Source organism: Melospiza melodia, chromosome 18 (assembly GCF_035770615.1).
Source record: "Melospiza melodia melodia isolate bMelMel2 chromosome 18, bMelMel2.pri, whole genome shotgun sequence".
In the NCBI taxonomy this organism is placed as follows: Eukaryota; Metazoa; Chordata; class Aves; order Passeriformes; family Passerellidae; genus Melospiza; species Melospiza melodia.
Genome location: NC_086211.1, coordinates 5,619,975 through 5,638,014, shown reverse-complemented (window position 1 = coordinate 5,638,014; position 18,040 = coordinate 5,619,975). Strand labels below are relative to the sequence as shown.

At 43.0% G+C, this 18,040-nt stretch overlaps 1 protein-coding gene across 12 annotated transcripts in view; it reads left to right on the top strand.

Annotated features, from left to right (window-relative positions):
* Positions 1-18,040, top strand: part of SUN1 (Sad1 and UNC84 domain containing 1) — a 33,116-nt gene that overhangs the window by 3,287 nt on the left and 11,789 nt on the right. For 4 of the 12 annotated variants that reach the window (XM_063171822.1, XM_063171821.1, XM_063171819.1 and 1 more), the window contains exons 1-7: positions 2,935-3,090; positions 7,571-7,667; positions 13,277-13,468; positions 13,800-13,990; positions 15,108-15,134; positions 15,224-15,418; positions 17,079-17,201. In XM_063171822.1, the coding sequence (XP_063027892.1) occupies positions 7,591-7,667; positions 13,277-13,468; positions 13,800-13,990; positions 15,108-15,134; positions 15,224-15,418; positions 17,079-17,201 (805 nt within the window). In that variant the 5' untranslated portion in view covers positions 2,935-3,090; positions 7,571-7,590. Of the gene's footprint in view, positions 1-995; positions 1,086-1,462; positions 1,651-2,933; positions 3,172-7,570; positions 7,668-13,276; positions 13,469-13,799; positions 13,991-15,107; positions 15,135-15,223; positions 15,419-17,078; positions 17,202-18,040 lie in introns of those variants that run through there. The other 8 variants (XM_063171825.1, XM_063171823.1, XM_063171815.1 and 5 more) reach the window with 7 other exon arrangements.

Genomic DNA, 18,040 nt, shown 5'->3' with positions numbered 1-18,040 from the left:
AACTGTGGAGACTGAAGGCTTAAAAAAAGTCACTCAGGCACAGGGTTTACATGGAATGTATTTGCATACGTTCCCCGAGTGTTTGAACAATGGGGCTTGTTTCTTCTCTGCCAAGAACCAGCCCCATTCCTGGAAAAGTTCAAGGCCAGGCTGGACAGGGCTTGGAGGAACCTGGTGTAGTGGGAGGTGTCCCTGCTCAGTGCAGGGGAGTTGGAACTAGATAGGCTTAAAGGTCAGCTCCAAGCCGAAGCATTCTCTGATTTCTTTTCCGTGTGGCTGTCCGGAGGTATCTGTGGCCCGATGGTGACATTGGGTCGGGCACCACACGGAGCCGAGGCGCTTCAGTCCCACCGGGTGTGCTGTGCCAAAGTCTTAGCGGAGGAGGGAGAATCAAAGAGAAGGAAAATCCCAAAAAGGCCGGGTAGGAAGGAAACAGTGGAAACACTGGGAGGGAAAGTCAGTGAGTCAAGCAACAGAGTGAAAATCTGAGTTAACTCCTCGCCTCTCCACTGCTCGCTCCAGAAACTCCCACAGCTCCATTTTGCGGAGGGGGGAGGCGAGGCAGGAGGGGCCGTGGCGGGGGCAGCGCCGGAGCGGGGTCTGAGGAGGAGGAGGAGGCAGAGGCGGAGCGGAGCCCCGTGCCCGTGTGTGAGGAGCCCGAGGAGGAGGAGCCCCGTGCCCGTGTGTGAGGGGCCCGAGGCGGAGCGGAGCCCCGTGCCCGTGTGCGAGGGGCCCGAGGAGGAGGAGCCCCGTGCCCGTGTGCGAGGGGCCCGAGGCGGAGCGGAGCCCCGTGCCCGTGTGTGAGGGGCCCGAGGCGGAGCGGAGCCCCGTGCCCGTGTGCGAGGGGCCCGAGGAGGAAGAGCCCCGTGCCCGTGTGCGAGGGGCCCGAGGAGGAAGAGCCCCGTGCCCGTGTGTGAGGGGCCACGCGGGGCGGGCGCTGAGGGGGCGCTGCCGGCACGCGCCGCGCGGGCGGGGCGGGGGTTCCCGGCGGCCCCGGCAAAGCGGGCGGGGCCCGGGCAATCTCAGCCGCCGCCGCTGCTGCCGCCGCCGCCGGCTCTGCCTTTCCCTCGCTGCACCGGCACCAGGTAACCCCCGCCGCGGCTCTCCTCGTCGCGCAGGGCCGGGCCGCGCTCCCCCGGCCGCCCCCGGAGCGCGGGGCTGAAGGCGGCGCGGCTCAGCCCGCCCCGGCCGTTGCCAACCGCCCCCCGCCCGCGCTCACCCGTCCCCCGCCCACCCCCGCCCAGGCCCGCCCGCCGCCGCTTCCCGCCGGGCCGGGGCCGCGTGTGGCGGCCGCCCGCCCGCGTGGGAGCCCCCGGGGCGCGGTGTCTCGGGTGTGCGGCCTCCCCCGAGCGGGGGATCGGTGTCCCTGGTTCGGGCAGCGGCGCTGAGCAGGGAGCGGGCGTGAGGCGCCGCGGGCTGGAGTCGTGGGGCGGGCGCTGACCCCTGGGTAGCCCGGAGTTCTGTCGGTCGGCGCTGTTGGCTGGGAGGAGAGAGGAACATCAGCTACCGCGGTCCCTCTGGGCCTGGCACCTGGAGGGTTTCCTTGTTAGAAGAAGCTCTAACCTGCAGCTTTCTGCCCTGATTGTGAAAAAGCTGATAAGTGCGCGGTGGTGCCGGCGCTCGCCGCCCCTGCCGAGCCTTGGTGCAAAGGTAACGTGCTGTGATGGGTGTCGTGCTCTGCTCTGGCTAGCACAGGTAGACAGACCTGTCCTCGCTGCCCCCCGGCTGTCACCTCAGGGCAGCTGCTTTCTGTGAGAAAAGTGTAGTTTAACAGACGGGTTTACTGTGGAAGAGTTTGGCATCGCTCGCCGAGTGAGTGACTGCTCGTGTTTTTACAGCAAAATGTGCTATTTTAGTGCTGTGCTCCTTTTGAGGTGACAGTGCTGAGTTCCTCATGCCATGTTCACGTTTGGCTGCCCTTCCATGACCGTAGGGGTAGAAGTGTCAGGAACACTGGAGACAGCACCTGTTTTCTGACAGTTCCAGTAAGTTTTAGATCTGCTGGGAAGAAAAAGTATCTGGTTTGCCTTATTTTGCGTTCCTTATTTTACGTTGCCTTACTTAACATTGTACTATGTTAAAATAAAATACATTTTATAAATATATTGTTTATAATGTATTATAGGGAAGGAAAATATTAGCCAGCAAATTCCGGGTCTCTGCAGCATTTGCAGGCCCCCCCATCTCACCATCTGGTTTTCAGTTTAACATTACGCAAAAAGGAAGTCCAATATTTGCTAATTTTTTTTTAATGTTTCTGTTTCATTTCTTTGCAACTGACTGTTCCAGCCTAATGCTTCTGTTGACTTTCCCAGTGAATCTTAATGTCTAATTCTTGCTTTTACATATGGGGGTGAATTACTAGTCGTTGATTTTCATAGCAATGTTGTGGAAGTGATTTGCAGGGTGTTTTTCGTCGTGAGCGAGCTGGACGGAGGGTTTTATTGGCACGCTTAGCAGGCTTTTTACATTGCTCTATTAGTAAAGGTGGTGGCGTTTGGAGACCCTTAAATCTGCGGTGCTTGACTGCTTGTAATTCGGTGCTTATAAGGCGTGGACGTTTAGGCATTCCGGTGTCGCTTATAAAGAGTAAGAGGTGGGGGTTTAATTTGATCGCAGATACCGGGGCTGTTTGATCGGGCGGGTGACGGGCGAGGTTAAATAAAACACGCCTTTTGTTGTGCGCCGGCGGGCTGGGGAGCGGAGCCGCAGGGGTTAAGGCGGCGGGGTTGGCCGGGCCGCCGCCTCCAGTGAATTCAAACTCGGCGAGTGACGGGGAGCGCGGGGGCCGGGCGGGCTTTGTTGGGGCCGGGAGCCATTTTGGGCTCGATGTCTCGGCGTGTGCCGCCCGCCGGGCAGCGCGCCCCGAGCCCGGCCCGGGCGGATGGCGGAGCGCGGCCGCAGGGCCCGGCCAGGCCCCGCTGCGAGCGGGCCGGGCTCTGAGGCGCTCTGCGGGGCCCTGCGCGTAAACAATGAACCGGCACGCTGCTGCTCTCACCGCGCCTGAATGCGGGGCTGGTTGCTGCTCTCACCGCGCCTGAATGCGGGGCTGGTTTCTGTCAGCCCTCCCTTTAAAAAGCGTTTCGAGAGGTACACGATGTGAACGTGCGGTGTTGTGATGAACCTGTGTTTTGCACCTGTGTTTGGGGATCTGTGCCGTAATGCTCAATGGTAACGTCTGGTGTCAAATATCGGTTTTGTTACTTGCGGGGTTTTTTTGTTTGCTTGCTCTTTTAAAGGAATAATAATGTTTTGTGAATGTGTGTTTTAATAAAATGGTGATTTAGCTTGGAGCTCTTTGCTCTTCAGCCTGTTTAAATCAGTAATTAACTTGCTATGATGAAACATCCTTTGTGGAGTATATTTACTTTTGGTTCTTTAACCAAAAACAGTGATTTTATTGGTTATTCTGAATAATAGAATGAAATAACTGAAATTGCAAATAAAAGATGGGTTGCTCTCAGAAACTGATGGAGTTTGCATGTTCCAGTTTCATTGTTATTGATAGTTTGCCTAAATCTGTTTACATATGTGGCATCAAATGTGTTAAGTCATAGTGACTTAAACTTACTTGGCTTTAAAATGTGAGGATAGTAAAGGTTCTATTTGAAGCAGTGCTACCAATATCTAAGACTTTATTGTATCATTTTTTTTATCCCTTGTAACAAAAAATAATAAGACATGCTGTCTTGGCAGTGTTCTTTGTCTAACAGACTTTGGTGAATATTTCTACTCTGCCAGGGTCCCTTTTGTGAAATGACAATTTACCACTTCCTTTGTTACATAGGTTTTCATGGGCAACTGCCTGGACAGTATGCTGGTAAAAGTCTGTGTACCCCAAAAACCATCAGTGAGGGTTTGCTCTGTCCCTGTGAGGTGTTTGTAGTGCACGGTCAGGGTTTGGTGCTGCTCCCCCTGCCTTGTGATGCTTCTGTTCGAAAAGGCCTCTCCTGGAGCATTTCATCATCTTTCCTGGAAGCCAGGAACCTGCTGCCATGGTGCTAGGACCTTGTTGAGGCTGCCTGATTGTGATAAGTGACTGTCAGATAAGCTTTTTTTGAATTAGTGGTGCAGCCTCGTGTCACTCAGAAGCTTCAAAGTCCTTAGGAGACAGCCAAAGGCCTTGTGTGCAGGTAAATTCTGCTGCACTGATTGCAGGAGTTCCTGACAGAGTCACAATCTGTCTTGTCCTGCCCTTCTGCTGTGCTGATTTATTGTAACACAGATTCAGTTTAATTGCAAGGGAGAGATGGTGCTTAGGATGACTGTTGTGTCTGCTTCCCAAAAAAAGGCAAATAGTCCAGCTGTCCCCTCTGCAGGATCTTCGATGTCGGCTTGTAAGCTGAGGCATGCCAGTGGAACTGTGTGCTTCCCTGTAATTCACTGTCTTATCAAAGTGCTCTTATTACTGGGCTTTTATACAACTACAGGCTTGGTTCTTGCACTATACTTACCTTAGTATTAGAAGTAGATGTTTGTGGGCTTCTACAAAAGGGAAAAAGTCTTTTAGAGTTTGGGCCTGGTAATCTGCCTCAAAGCTGAGACTAAAAGTCTGCATGAAACTGAGTCCAGACAGATCTGTGGTACTAAAGCAGAAAGGTGTTGGGCACCCAGAAGTGTTCAAACTGGAACTAAATACAGTGCTTACCTCTCAGGTTCTCTGCCAAGTTTTGTGATTTAAGATTTTCAAATATTTTATTAGCATGTCTCTTTCTGTTCCAGTTGTGTATGAAAGTTTCATAAATCAGAAGATTATACGTGTAAGGTGGAGTGCTGTTAAACACAAGTAAACAAATTAGAGTGAGTCAATGTCCTACACCCACCCTGTGTCTGTTTTGTAATACAGATGTAGAATATTTCTAAATAAATTGGGTTGATCATTTGTTTTGAAGAGGTGAATAACTAAGATTAAGCAGTTGAAGTAAAAGTCAGGCCTAAAAAAAATCCAGTTTCATAGTAAATTCTAGATGCCCAGTTTTGCAAATGGTGGTGGCCATCTCTGAAGATGACTTTCAAATTCTTAAGTCAGTTAAGCCTGTTTTGTTGCCATGAAAAATTGAGTAGAGATTTCTCCTCCTGAGTCAGAATTAATTTTAGAGCATCAGACAAGCAGTGAATCAAACCAAGCCCCTGAATCTTCCAGGAGTGATTTCTAAGTGTGTTGTTTAGATGGCAAACCTGATATCCTCACTGGGGAGCTGGGTGCTGTGAGACCCAGCTATTCATAGAGCTGCGCCTGAGTACCTTGGAGGCTTTGCAGTTTGCACTGCCCTTGTCAAGCACATCTTTTATCTATAGTAACTTAATGATACAATTAAAACCTTATCAAATAAGAAATACTGTTTATGTTCTAGCATTTGATTTATTCAGAAATCAAGTAGAGAGAGAACTGGTGGTGAAGGGGAAAAGAACAGGGCAGAAACTGAGCCAATGTGTTGTTTTTCAAACTCAGCAGTTGCCCTGCCCATATGGGCAGTGCAGACAGGGAGGAGCTGGGGAGCTGCTCAAAGCTCACTGCCATAGCTGAGCTTTCCATGTGGGAAAATATTGTTGGGTGTCAGAAGGATTCGCTACTGAGTTGCCAGTTAAAAATTAGCACGCATTTCACCATAAAAACTAAGCACGCGCATCAACTCCAGTGGAAACTGAACAAGGTTTTTCTACCTTGAGGGTTAAAAATCTTTATTGGCATGAACCAATTCAAACAGATCAACCTTAATCCTAGTTTTCAGCTTCAGTAGGCATATGTCTGAAAAACCTGTTTTGCTGTTTTTTAATACAAGTGCTCTCTGATATTATCAGCATCCCTCATTTTGAAATTCACAATATTTCCACTTCTGTTCCCGGCGAGCCATTGCTCTCTGGTCCCCATTTCCTATGTGCTAAATTGAGCTCCTGTTTGTTGATAAAGTAAGGCAGCAGTTGTTACATATTCCAACAGGATTTGCTGCTCATTCTAGCAAAAGAATGAGGCTGCTTTGCTAATACTTCCGCACTACTGATTTAAGCTTCCTGTAAACAAACAATAAATTTATATACAAGTTAGTGAAAACATTCTGGCTCTGGGGCAAATGAAGTGAATGTAGAGGATCACTTAATGGAAATGTGTTTTCTAGAATATAAAAAAAAAGTAAATAGCAGGAGACCTTATTTTTCTTTAACTCCACTTTGCATGGGAGGTGCTTGGATTCAGGAAGCTCCAATGCTTAGGCCCGGAAGTTTTAATATTTTTAAGTCTTCAGTCATGGAAATACCCTCCTGCCTTACTGACCTCAGGATTTGGAGGCTGCAAGTAGACTGACTAAGAGCATTTTAATGTTACATGTACAGATTGCTTTTGAGCTGCTTTTGCCTGTACCTGCTTTTTGTCCCCATTTCTGATGCATATGTAGCTGTACAAAATAAAAACTCGTATTTCAGCATAGGAAAGTGCATCTCCAAAATGACATGCTTGTTGATGTTATGATTATGAAAACTAGCTGGGGATATTTTTATCCTGGTTCAGATATGTCATCACAGATGTGTGGAGTATCTTTCACTGCTGTTGAAACAGGAGCCATAGATAATCTGCAAGTAGCCAGGATTCTGCCTTGCTAACCATGCAAATCCAGGATAGCCAGATCCCTATTTGTTAACTACAAATCAGCTATATCCAAGAATCTTTTCTGCAAAATTAAAAATTTTATTTGACTAATAAAATTGAGGTGGGCTGAAGTCAAAATTGTTCATAGTACCACAAGTAGTCACCCCTGCAGCTCTACAAGTTTGTTGATACGACAACATCAGTTTTTATTTTCTTCTGAAAGCTATAATACCTTTCAAAGACCCAATGGAAAGTTTTACAAATGTCACTTGGGTGGTTTTGATTTGTTAGTTTTGGCTTTGGGTTTGTTTTTTTGGAAGTGGATGGCACTCTGGAAAATGTGCCTAATTCCAACCTATGAGTCACTTTGCAGTTGGCTCTTTTGCTAGGGTGTGTATTCGGTGTTTTAATGACAGGAATAAATTATGTGAGATGAAGGATTCTCCCTCACTGCTTAGGGGATAGTATTCAAAAGTGCTACAGTAAAATGATTTGACTATATGTAAAAACTTTCTCAAGTTTCATCTGCATTATCCACAGTTGGTGCACAGAGCAGCCTGTGCCTTGCTCAGAGGGCACGCAAAGCAAAACACATTTTGAGGAGATCTCTGAACCATGGCTGCCTGGTTCTTTAGATTTTTATACTTAGCTTCTTTAGGGGATACCAGCATAACATAGTTCCTGTGGAAGTGTTGTCATTTGGTTGTGATAAGAGTTTGGCTCATAACTGAGCCAGGGAACTTGGAAGCAGCTGAAAGTAGGGTATCACAAAGAAGGTCCCAGCCAGAAATACCCTGAGCTTCCTGCAGTAATAAGGGATACCTGGCACTAGCAGCAGTACTACTCCACCACTGAGAGCTCCATGTTTCTGGTAATAGCTCTTTTATTCAATGCTTAATAATAACACAGGCTGAACAGTGCAAGGGCTCCTTGATTGACTTTATGCAACTTTAAGTCATTGCATTACTTTATTTTCACCTTTTACAGTATGATTTGAAACTGTCACCATGGACTTTTCACGTCTACACACGTACACCCCTCCCCAATGTCTGCCAGAGAACACTGGCTATACATATGCTCTCAGGTGAGAACCCTTTTCTTCTTGTAGCCAAACTGTCTGTTCTCAATGTTGCTAACTGGAAAGTTGAGCTTTCATGGTAAGTAGCTGACTTCTTTGAAGAAGTGGGCTTTTTCTAATCTGGTTTGAAATGCTGTGTCCTAACTGGAGGAAAGAAATGTTGAACTAACAGGACAATGACTAAGATAATGACTCAGTGTTTATTTGTTGCTATGAATAACTTGATTCCGCCTAGTTACAACTGCTGCTGGATTTCTATAAATGTAGAAGTCCTCCAAATTCTTCCCTGTTTTGTGTCTTGTAACTTTGGTGTGTGCTTTCTTTTGTGCTTGGGACCGCTTTCACTTTACTCCACTGATTTTTGCGCACTCATTGCCGCTAGTGTGGGACTTGGCTGGAAGGAAAATATTGATTACTTCTTTTAGCAAAGCTGCTTGTTGGGTGAATGTAAAATCTGAATATGCCTAATATCTAATCAACTTGCTTTTCCTTGTAATTTTTTTGTATCTTCTAATGATCTTGTTTTTTTCTTGTATCTTTTGTTTTGCTTAAATCACTTCAGTTTTCTAGAAACTAACTGTAGTGCTTGGTAGTTTTTGTATTATGTATTCAGAATAAGTGTTGTGATGCTGTTTTGAGTTTTTTTCTATTAATGAAGCAGATTGTTGCTGTTCTAATCTATTGAGCTTTTCCTGCTGTTGAGATCTATACCTGCTTCAAAGTATATCAGGGATCTGAGTTATTGGTTTAGCTAGTTTTAAGTTTTAAAAAATGATTGTTTGTTAGAATGCAGTATGAGATTTACTTTTCTATTCCCTGTGTACATCATTATTATGTGTTGTTACTAAAATCCATTATAGAGATAGGAGAATACTTGGCTACTTGCCAATAAAACAGAAGTTGGCAAAACTGTGGCATTAAGAGATTACTGAGTTAATTCTCTTCTTTTGTGTGCTCCAAAACAGTGCATTTACATTTTCTCTTGGGGATCATGGCTTCTTTTTTTTTTTTAGCTATAGCCTAATGTCAGTAGTGTTGCAAATGTAACATTTTAGTGTTGCAAATGTGACAATATTTTGTGCTGCATCAATTCAATTGCAATTTTGCCTGAATTTTACGAAAAACTATTGGTAAAATGTTGATTATGTACAAGTGGGTTTTCTAATTTCAAGAAAAGCGTGCTGGGCAATGAAATGTGATCTACATGCCTTGTATCCAGCAGCAGTTTCACTTCTGTATTACTGAGTATAGTTACCTTTGTGTTGCAAATGTACCCTAGAGATTGGCTGAAATATTGTAGCTTCTGACAGGTTAGACTCCTGTGGTGTTCTTGTGCAAAATTCTCAACCAGTGAAACAGTGGGCAAGGAGAAAGGAAGATGCAGAATGATAAATCCTGGACATCTGGAGGATATTTAATTATGACTTTGGGGTTTATTTAGGGGACAACTGAGTGTTTGTCTTGCTGCATAAATGAAGAATGCTTTGCAAAACTGAGAAGTTGTGCAGGGGTTATATGTCTTGAAACTTTCCAGCTTGCCATTTCACTGTGTTAAACTATTTCTATGGCATATCCATAGAAATGGATAGAGCTGGGTAAGATGAAGTTTCATAACAATTAAGGAAGGGCAGTATAGTTAAACTAGGTTGAAATTAATTAATTGCAATTCTTCCTTGTGTAGAAAAGAAGAATTGGCAAGCTCTTTCTTTAGAATTGTGTGAAGCCCCAAATGTTAAAATAATGGGAGCAAACTATCTGGCACACTGATGTGACAGTGCTTTCAGGGTGTCAAGACAATAAACCACAGTCTCTTGTGCAGACTCTTGCTGTGCCTCTGCTTGCTCTGTATGTGCAGAATGACATCTGTTATTGTAGCTCTTCCTCCTCTGGGTCAAACAATATTTGAAGATCTGAGGAAATTGCTAATCAGAAATATTTTCATGTTGAAATTTATTCTTTCTTACCCCTCACCTGTGTTTGTTTTGCTTATATTGTAATCTGATTTATTCTACCTTTGACAATTCAATTTTTACAGAATCTTTTCTTTAAAGAAATTGGCTTGGGATGTAGCCCTGCAGGAAGCAGTACAGTGAAGTTTGATACCACAAAGCTATTAATAGAGTTGGCTATGATTTATTAATAGAACTTATATTAATACTCACTGGAATCACTGTGTGTTCATAGCTATAGTGCTTCTACTTTGTGCTTCTACTCCTCCAGCCCAAATCAGAAAAGCATTTAACTGAGATACCTAAATAATCTTTATCCTCCTCCAAATGCAAGTCAAACTTGTGAATCTCACCCACCTGTCAACATGCAATTTACACCCCACTCTTATGACTGATCTTGCTTTTTAGTCACCATCATCCTTTGAATTGTGTTGTCAGTTTGGGTGGCTTTAACACTTCTCACAAATATGGGTTAAATCAATAAGAATTTGGTTTGATTTTCTGTGTCAGAGCATTCAACTGGGATGTAATTTTCTGCACAGTAATTGAATAAAATCCTTTGAGGTTTTTAAGTATGTTTTGAGTCTGACTGAAGAAATAACTAAACAATTCAAGGTAGTGTCCTTGGTCACTTAATGTAAGCATTGCCCCCTGGTTAGGAGGCCTGTGAATGTTTTTGTATTGCCTGTGTGTCTGTCCATGGTAGGAGATGTCTGTTCAGTTGTAGTTCTCTGGCTGTATTGCATGTGCCTGTTAACCTGGATAGTCAAGAACATCACTGCCCATTCCATTCCAAGGAGTGTTTACAAATAAATGACTCCTGAGGTCCTTCAGACGAGCTATAGGCATGCTAAAATTGGCAGGCCTCATTCTCATTCTGCTTACTTGAAAAATGACCTGAAGTCTAGGACATTCTTACTCTGTAGAAGCTCATGTGAAGGAGTTATCAAGAAGATGGAAATGTAAGATTAGATGCAGTCACCAGCTCTGCCAGCAGCCATGGGAGCTGTTTGCTGGGGAGGGAACCAGCCCTCCCTGTTAGCAGAGGTTACCCAGGGGTGTGGGCTATTGCATCCCACCTTTAGGTGTTTCTTGGTTAGCTGCACAAATTGCATAGCAGGGCATCGATGCACAGGTTCATTTCTGGCCCTTGAAAGAAAGGGCAGTGGTTTGGGTTTTTTTATTTACTGTAGTCTTTTCTGTGGAAGAAAAAAGGCTGCATTCCAAAGCATGGGAAGTGAGATGGCAAGTTAGGAGACTTCTAGGTACTGTCCTGCTGCCAGAGGACTGATAATGTGAAGAGAATTATTGCCCTGCATAAGTGAGAGACAAGCCCCTTTTGTGAAGAAGATTCCATGATGATTTGTTAGGTTTTTTTAGATAGTAGAGCTCAACTTTTAACTATTTATTCAACCCACGTTGATATAAATGCTCATTGAGATACTTGGTAACAGCAAGTGTTCATAAACAGAAACAAATTGAGGCTGGTCACAGCTGTCAGCTTGTTCTGTGTACTTTGTGTTCTTGTGAATTGAGTGTCTGTAAGAAACGTGGGGTGAAGATGAGAAAAGGCAAATGCATAGTGGCAAATGTAAATAGCAAAACTGAGTTCTGAAACAACTGTTTAGGGAGGGACTCAATAGAAAACTCTTGTGGCTCTGACCCTTTCAGAATAACAGCAGGAGGAGCCACATTTAACCCATATTCTCTTCATATCTGTCAGAGTATGAGTAATTTATGTTTAGCATTTTTGAAAACTAAAAATTAATCTCTTTAGTCTACAATTGGTTGAGTACATGAGAAAACATGTTATTTCTTCTCTCTCTTCCAGCCAAATGAAGGCAAGGATTAACAAGCCTAATGTATGTAGTGTATATGCAGGGTTTGTTAAGTTGTGCTGAGGCTCTTTCCTGCCTTGCACAGGGTTGCCCTGCACGTGCCAGGGTTACCAGGGCAGAGCAGGGAGATCCAGCACACAGAACCAAAGCCCTGCCATCAGATCTCTCTACTCTGGGACATGGAAGCAGCTACTTTGGACAGACTCTGGTCTGATCTTTTGGGCTGAATGCCCAGCTGGTTTTGGAGCCATGAGATATTTCCCAGCAGTGTGTTGTCTGGGTTTTTTAACCAGAAGAAGTTGATATGCTCTGACAGCCCCGTTCTACATACTTTTCTTTGTATTAAGGAGTAATAAAGAAACTGATTTCAAAAGCACCACCTTGTCAGAATTACATCATTACTGTAAGTGTAGTTTCAAGGCCTTCTGGTGCTAACTTAATTTCATGCTGAAGCAGTGCAATACTTACCATATTATTGCTTTGTGATGTTCTGAGATCTTTAATGATGGTGTGGGAAAACTATTTCCATTAAGTCGTTTTTACACAAGTACATTTTATAGTAGCTATTTATATGCATTTTTAAAGGGAAAGCTTCCATTTCAAATACAGATTGCACAGCAGAATCTACTCATTCAGATCTAATTTGCTTGTTTGTTTTTGTTTGAGGAGAAAGAGCTGCTGTCATAAACAATCCTTTGCTTATCTCTTTTAAAAAAATCAAACAAAGCCTCCAGGAGTACTGAAGGGCTGTTACATCTCTGTATATCCCTGTTACATCTCTATATCCCTGTGCCCAGGAAGGGACAGAGCCCTTATGAAAGCTGGCCCAGAGCACTCAGCATTTGGATGCTGTGGGTCACAGGGCTGAGCAGTTCTAGATCCTGACCTGTGTGCAGTGCCCTGTGCCAGCAGCCTCTGCTCACTTACATAACTGAATGTTTCCTTTGCTTGGGAGTATGACAGTTCTGCTTGAGGCTGAACTTCTGCTTTGGTAAATGTATTTCTTGCAGACTCCTCAGCTTAATCTGTTTGTGTTTGCCTTGTGTTGCTGCTTTGTCTTTGCTGTAAGTTTTCATGGTGGCTCTGAGAGAATCATGTGCTGAAATGTGGAGTTCCTGGGGTAATGACATGAAGGCTATCTATGTGTAAACTTGCCTCTGTGGAGAAAAACAAATTGAAGTCTCTAAATATTTTTTGTTAATTTAAGTATTTCTAATGGTTTGCATTAGATTAGGAAATACTTTTAAACCACTTTTTTAAAAGCAAGTAATGGTTGTTAAACTGAAATAGCTGAAGTAGGGAAGTCTTTAAGTATCTTAAAGGGAGGAAGTTCCTACTTGTTGAGAGGTGGAAATTCAGGGTAATGTGGCATATGGAACTTCAGTTTTCAAAACAAGGACTTCACAAACAGAAAATTGACAAAAATAAACTTAGACTGAAAATTAATCTTTGCCTTGCAACTTGGAGTGTGTCATTTTTAATTTGCTTCTAGGCATGGTGAAGAAACTGTCATGAATAGCTTCTACTCTCAAATTGGTCCCAAAAGAATGAGTGCTTGCTCTGGCTAAACTTCATATGTGGTTTCCATGGTGGTTGTTTCTTTCTGTGATGTGTTTTCAGTTGTAGAACTGGTAGTATGAATTGTCTAGGAGAACTTTGAATATCTACACATATCTGGATTATTTGGGTTATTTGGTATCTCTTGTGGGGGTTGTACCATAACCCCAAATAAACTACGTTTAATGGAAACTTGGACTAGCTTGAAAAACCTGTTTGTTACCAGGTTGAAAATTCTCCCAGTAACTTTGCTGTTCTTATTTTACTGCAGTTCGAGTTATTCTTCATCTGCTTTGGATTTTGAGACTGAGAACAAAATAGATCCAGTGTTTGATTCACCCAGAATGTCACGGCGTAGTTTACGGTTGGCTGCTGGAGGATACAGTAAATCAGATGATGGACAGAGTGATTCCCTTCATGACAGCTCTTATGCTGGAAACATGTCCTTCAGGGATCAGTCTAAGTAAGCATTTTTAGTCATCACTAATAAATCCTGAGTCTTACTGTTGGAACACAATAATGCAGAAAGGTTACCTACAGGTCTTTTTTTTTTTGTTCTTGGTGTTTGCTGCCATACTCAGAAATTTATGTTCAGTATGTGGTTTGCAATGACAATTTTTTACAAGGATCTTTGTCAAATTATAGGTGCTTGAAGGTGAGGACTTCCTTTTAAACCTTGTTTGCTCTGTTTAGTCACATCAGTGTTGAAATGACTGGTAATTCATTTATTAATAAAGTGAGAGAGTGACAGAAATGTGTCTCAGTGCTGTGTCTCACTTGCCTTTGTTTCCTAGGGTGGCAAAGCAGCACAGAAGTGTGAGCAAGCAGTCTGGCAGTGGAAGACATGTGCCAAGGAAAAATCTGTCCAGCTCATCTATTTTTAGCCAGAGCAGTTTCAATAGCCATGCCAGTGATACATCAATGATATCCACTGTATTGGATGAGTCTCTGATTCGGGAACAGACAGAAGTTGATCATTTCTGGGGTAGGCAATAATTGCTATTGCTTGTATCAAACTGTGCGAACTGGTTTTGGTTTGGTGTGTATAAATTTATGATCTTTGCATCACCTGTTGTCCATCCTGTCCCCAAACATGTGAACATTTGCACTTCATCTCTAGGGGTCTGCTTGCTAAGATGCCCACTGGAAATACATGGTCCAGTGTGTAAATTTGATTTACTGGCATGGTTAATGTCAAGACATTCACAGTCAAGTTACTATGCCAGCAAACATAAACACTTCTATGATGCAATGCCATAATTATCTCCTGTCTGTGCTTTCTTCAAAATGTACACTGAGTTCTGTATTGAAAGAATGGTAAACATATAACTTGTTTTTGAAAAGTCAAAGGCAAAGCGTTGTCTCAAAGCATTGTCTTACTTGTTTGTAGGCAGAAATGTGTTTCTTTTTAACATACCTCAAGATGAAAGTTTCAAATTAGTGGCATTTCAGAATTTCCCAAAAGGTTTTTTGTATGTGGCTGGCTGGTTTGGCTTTTTAACTATACCAAAATGTATTTTTCCTGGAACCTTTTCTCTTCCATGAAGATAAAATATGGGAGTTGTCTATATAAAGTATTGTCTACGTGAAGCATTGTGTACAACCAGCTCAGCAATTTGTTCTATCTCCCAATTCAGACTCTTTGTTTCCAGTCAGAATACTTGTGACCTTCCCAGAGTCCTAGTGGGAAGAATTGTGTCCATCTTGGTAGAACCCATGCTAAATTTTAGATAACCTGGCTCTTAAAGCAGAATTTTAAATACAGTAGTATCAAAGTAGTTACCAAGCAGCAGAAACATTGTTAGCAGTAATTAGCTGCTTTAACTTCTTGTGGGAACCAAGTCAAGGTGCAGTTGGCATTCATGTTGCTCTGCCTGCCCCTTCTGTTATGGGATGATTTTCACAACTATTACCCTACTACAGTAAGGTCTGGATAGGTGTTTCTCTGATGGGCTGCAAAATGTTAAATGCTAACCATAAAGACACTTCCTCTGAAGTCTTAAAATTAGTGGGACTTCTAACTTGAGTTTGTCAGATACTTTAATTCAATTCAGGTCTTTCTTATATTTGGGACCAATTTCTTCTATTTTTTTTGTTTGCAGGCCTTGATGAAGAAGGTGACCCCAAAGGTAAGCACACTTTGCTTTTCCTTGCACACAGGTTGTGTGTGACAGGCCGGGTGCTGGCAGTGCTGCCATGGTGCTGTGCTGTGTTGCAGGCAGTGACACCACGCTGCTGCTGCAGGGCAACGGGGACATTGCAGCCCCGGAGCTGCAGCCCACGCTGAACGGCTACACGTGCAGTGACTGCAGCATGCTGTCAGAGAGGAAGGAGGTCCTCACTGCCTACTCAGCTTCCCATGTGCCATCCTCCAGGATCTACACGAGGGACAGGAGCCAGAAACATGCATCTAGTAAGTTACTTTCTCTTGTATTTCATTTCTACAGTGTTATTTAAGCATCTGTCTGACCCTGATGAACTTGCCAATAACCGAATTCTAGAGATCAGCTTTTATTTGCAATACCTTTTTCTGTATCAGTTGAAATTATATGTACTTGTCAGATTCTGATATATAATAATCTACTGATTTTCAGTGCTGCTGTAGCAATCAAACAGTTACAAAATTGAACAATTACAAAATTCAAATGCTCTGCCCTTAAGTTATAAAATTATTTGGCCAGCCAGCGCTGATTGTAAGTCTCCTAATCTGACATCAGATCTGTGTGGCTCTGCCTGTGAAATATTTGGTCATGGTTTCTAAGATACAAACTTCCTGTGCTTTTTGGTTTACAATTTTTTATCCCTCATGTGATTTGAACTTTCAAGGTTGAGCAGAATTGTTACTTTGCAGTGCTTGTGTTATCAAGGGAGTCTCTGAAAGGGCTTTCTACTTTCTGCTTCCTTTTTTCCTCCTCTTTTAACCTTGGAGCTTTTTATAGTGTTTCCAAAAGCTAAACCTCAAATACATGAGAAAATTGAACTCCAAAGGGAAAAACTGATTCCAAATAGTCACTCTAGAGACTGCATTCCTAAAGCTTGAAAAGCTGAGTCTATATAAGTGAGATTCTGCCTTTCCAAGACAATCTCCATTCAGTGGATTGTTTTCCTCATTGTCTTGCCCATGTCTGCCTGCCTCTTGCACCTGGAGTTTCCTGATTACTGGTAGTCCTCAGTTACCACACAGGATTTCTTTCCTTAATGACCTTGAATTAGAAAGGAGCCAGTTGTGGAGTTTTGTGGGTTTGTTAAGTCTTGAATGAAGTTTGTTTTCAGTACAAGAAAATGGAATTAGTCTGTTTGAGCTATGTGATATGACTTCAAATACTTAAATATTTCTTTTTAGTTAGTGTGTAGCACAGGGTGGAGTTCTTTTGACTTGAACAGTCAACTGCTTAAAGTGGCACTGCATGAAAACTCTTTCGGTACTTCTGAGTTTGCATTCACACGAGAGTTTTCCTCATCTTTGTACATTCCTCTGAGGAATTTGAGTCAAACTTTGGGGTTGTATGGGTGGGGAAAAGCACACAGTCATGGCAGGGTTTTGGGATGTGACAGAGCCCAGGACAGTGGCAGTGGTGGATTTTGGCTCTGGAGAAGGGTGTGTCTCTAGCACTTCAGGCAGACCTCTGTAGGAACTTCCTCTGATGTTACAACAGGGAAGATGGTGAGCAGTCCTCACTCCTTCAAATCCAGAATAACCCTATAGTGTCTCTTTGGAACTGTGACCCCAAAATCAGGAGCAGCAGTTCACCTCAGTGAGGAATCCTGAGTTCCATAAGCAAAGAATTCATTGCTCTTTAGAGTTCTGCACTCTCACTAAGCAAAGCTGTTCTTGCTGAAGTTCCACATTTTGCCTTGAAGTCATTATCCAGGGTGTGTAATTCTTACAAAAGCTTTTATGCAATATCAAATACACCCAGACTTTTCAAACCACACTTTCTGAAGTGTCATACTCTTGGCTAAAGGCTTTCCCTGCTTTGCCCTCACTCTTACACAAGCTAATGGTGACCAGAGAACAGAAGTACATATTTCTATGGATGAATAATTTGTATTCACACTGTTTTTTTCAATAGGAGGAACATATTTCTACATGAGTAAGATTCTGCGATTGGTCAAAAATACTGCAACATCTTTTGCATCACTATTAGTGCAACTCTTTCAAATGGTTTTGCTGAAGCTGGGTTATGAATATAAAGGTACCTTTTCAGTTGTCTTCCTTGGTCTGCAGACAAAGACAGAGTGTGTGTATTGGGGTTTTTTTTTCTTCTGTTCTTCATCTTTGGCACTATGGTGTTCTTCTTCTATGGTCTTTTGGCTGGCTCCTGTCTTTCTCAGTTTTTATTTCACTTGTGCTACACTTTTCATACCTTTCCTGTTTTGAAAGTATCAAGATTCCCTTGTATGAGATCCACATACTGATTTCATTAGGAAGTGGTAGAGAGTAATTTTTGAATCTAGAAACTTAAGTTGATTTTTAAAAACTGTGGTGATAATATCAAATTCTAACTTTTCAATGTCTTTCATTCTCTCTTATCACCCTTAAACCTGCTGTGCACTTAAAGCTTGTTTAGATCTGTCTTGCAAAACTCAGACTGCTCTCATCACTCTGCACTACTTTAGAGCACATCTTGTTTTCCCTGAAAATATTCATTTCTTCTTTGGTGCTTTCTCTTCTATAATACCTGCTCTACAAGTGAAGTTAAATTGCCATAGGCAGAAGGGAACTGATTTTTGCATGTGAGTAGAACTTTGCTCTCCTCCTCTCTGCTCAGAGCCTTATAATTCCTAATGCTTTCTCTCTCCTTCTTGTCACAAGTTTGTTAAAATCAGCACAAATATGTAATGAATGGCTGACCCATTTGATGGAATGTTGGGAACAGGGACTTATTTGGTGAGGGGTTGTTTGTTGGTTTTTTTTTTTTTTTTTAAAAACTTTGCTATCTGAAAAGAAGTAGAAGGATATTTTTTGAACTAAGAGGTCCCTTGATATTTAAAGAAGGAACAAGATTACACAGAGTAGGCTTCTTCCTCAATC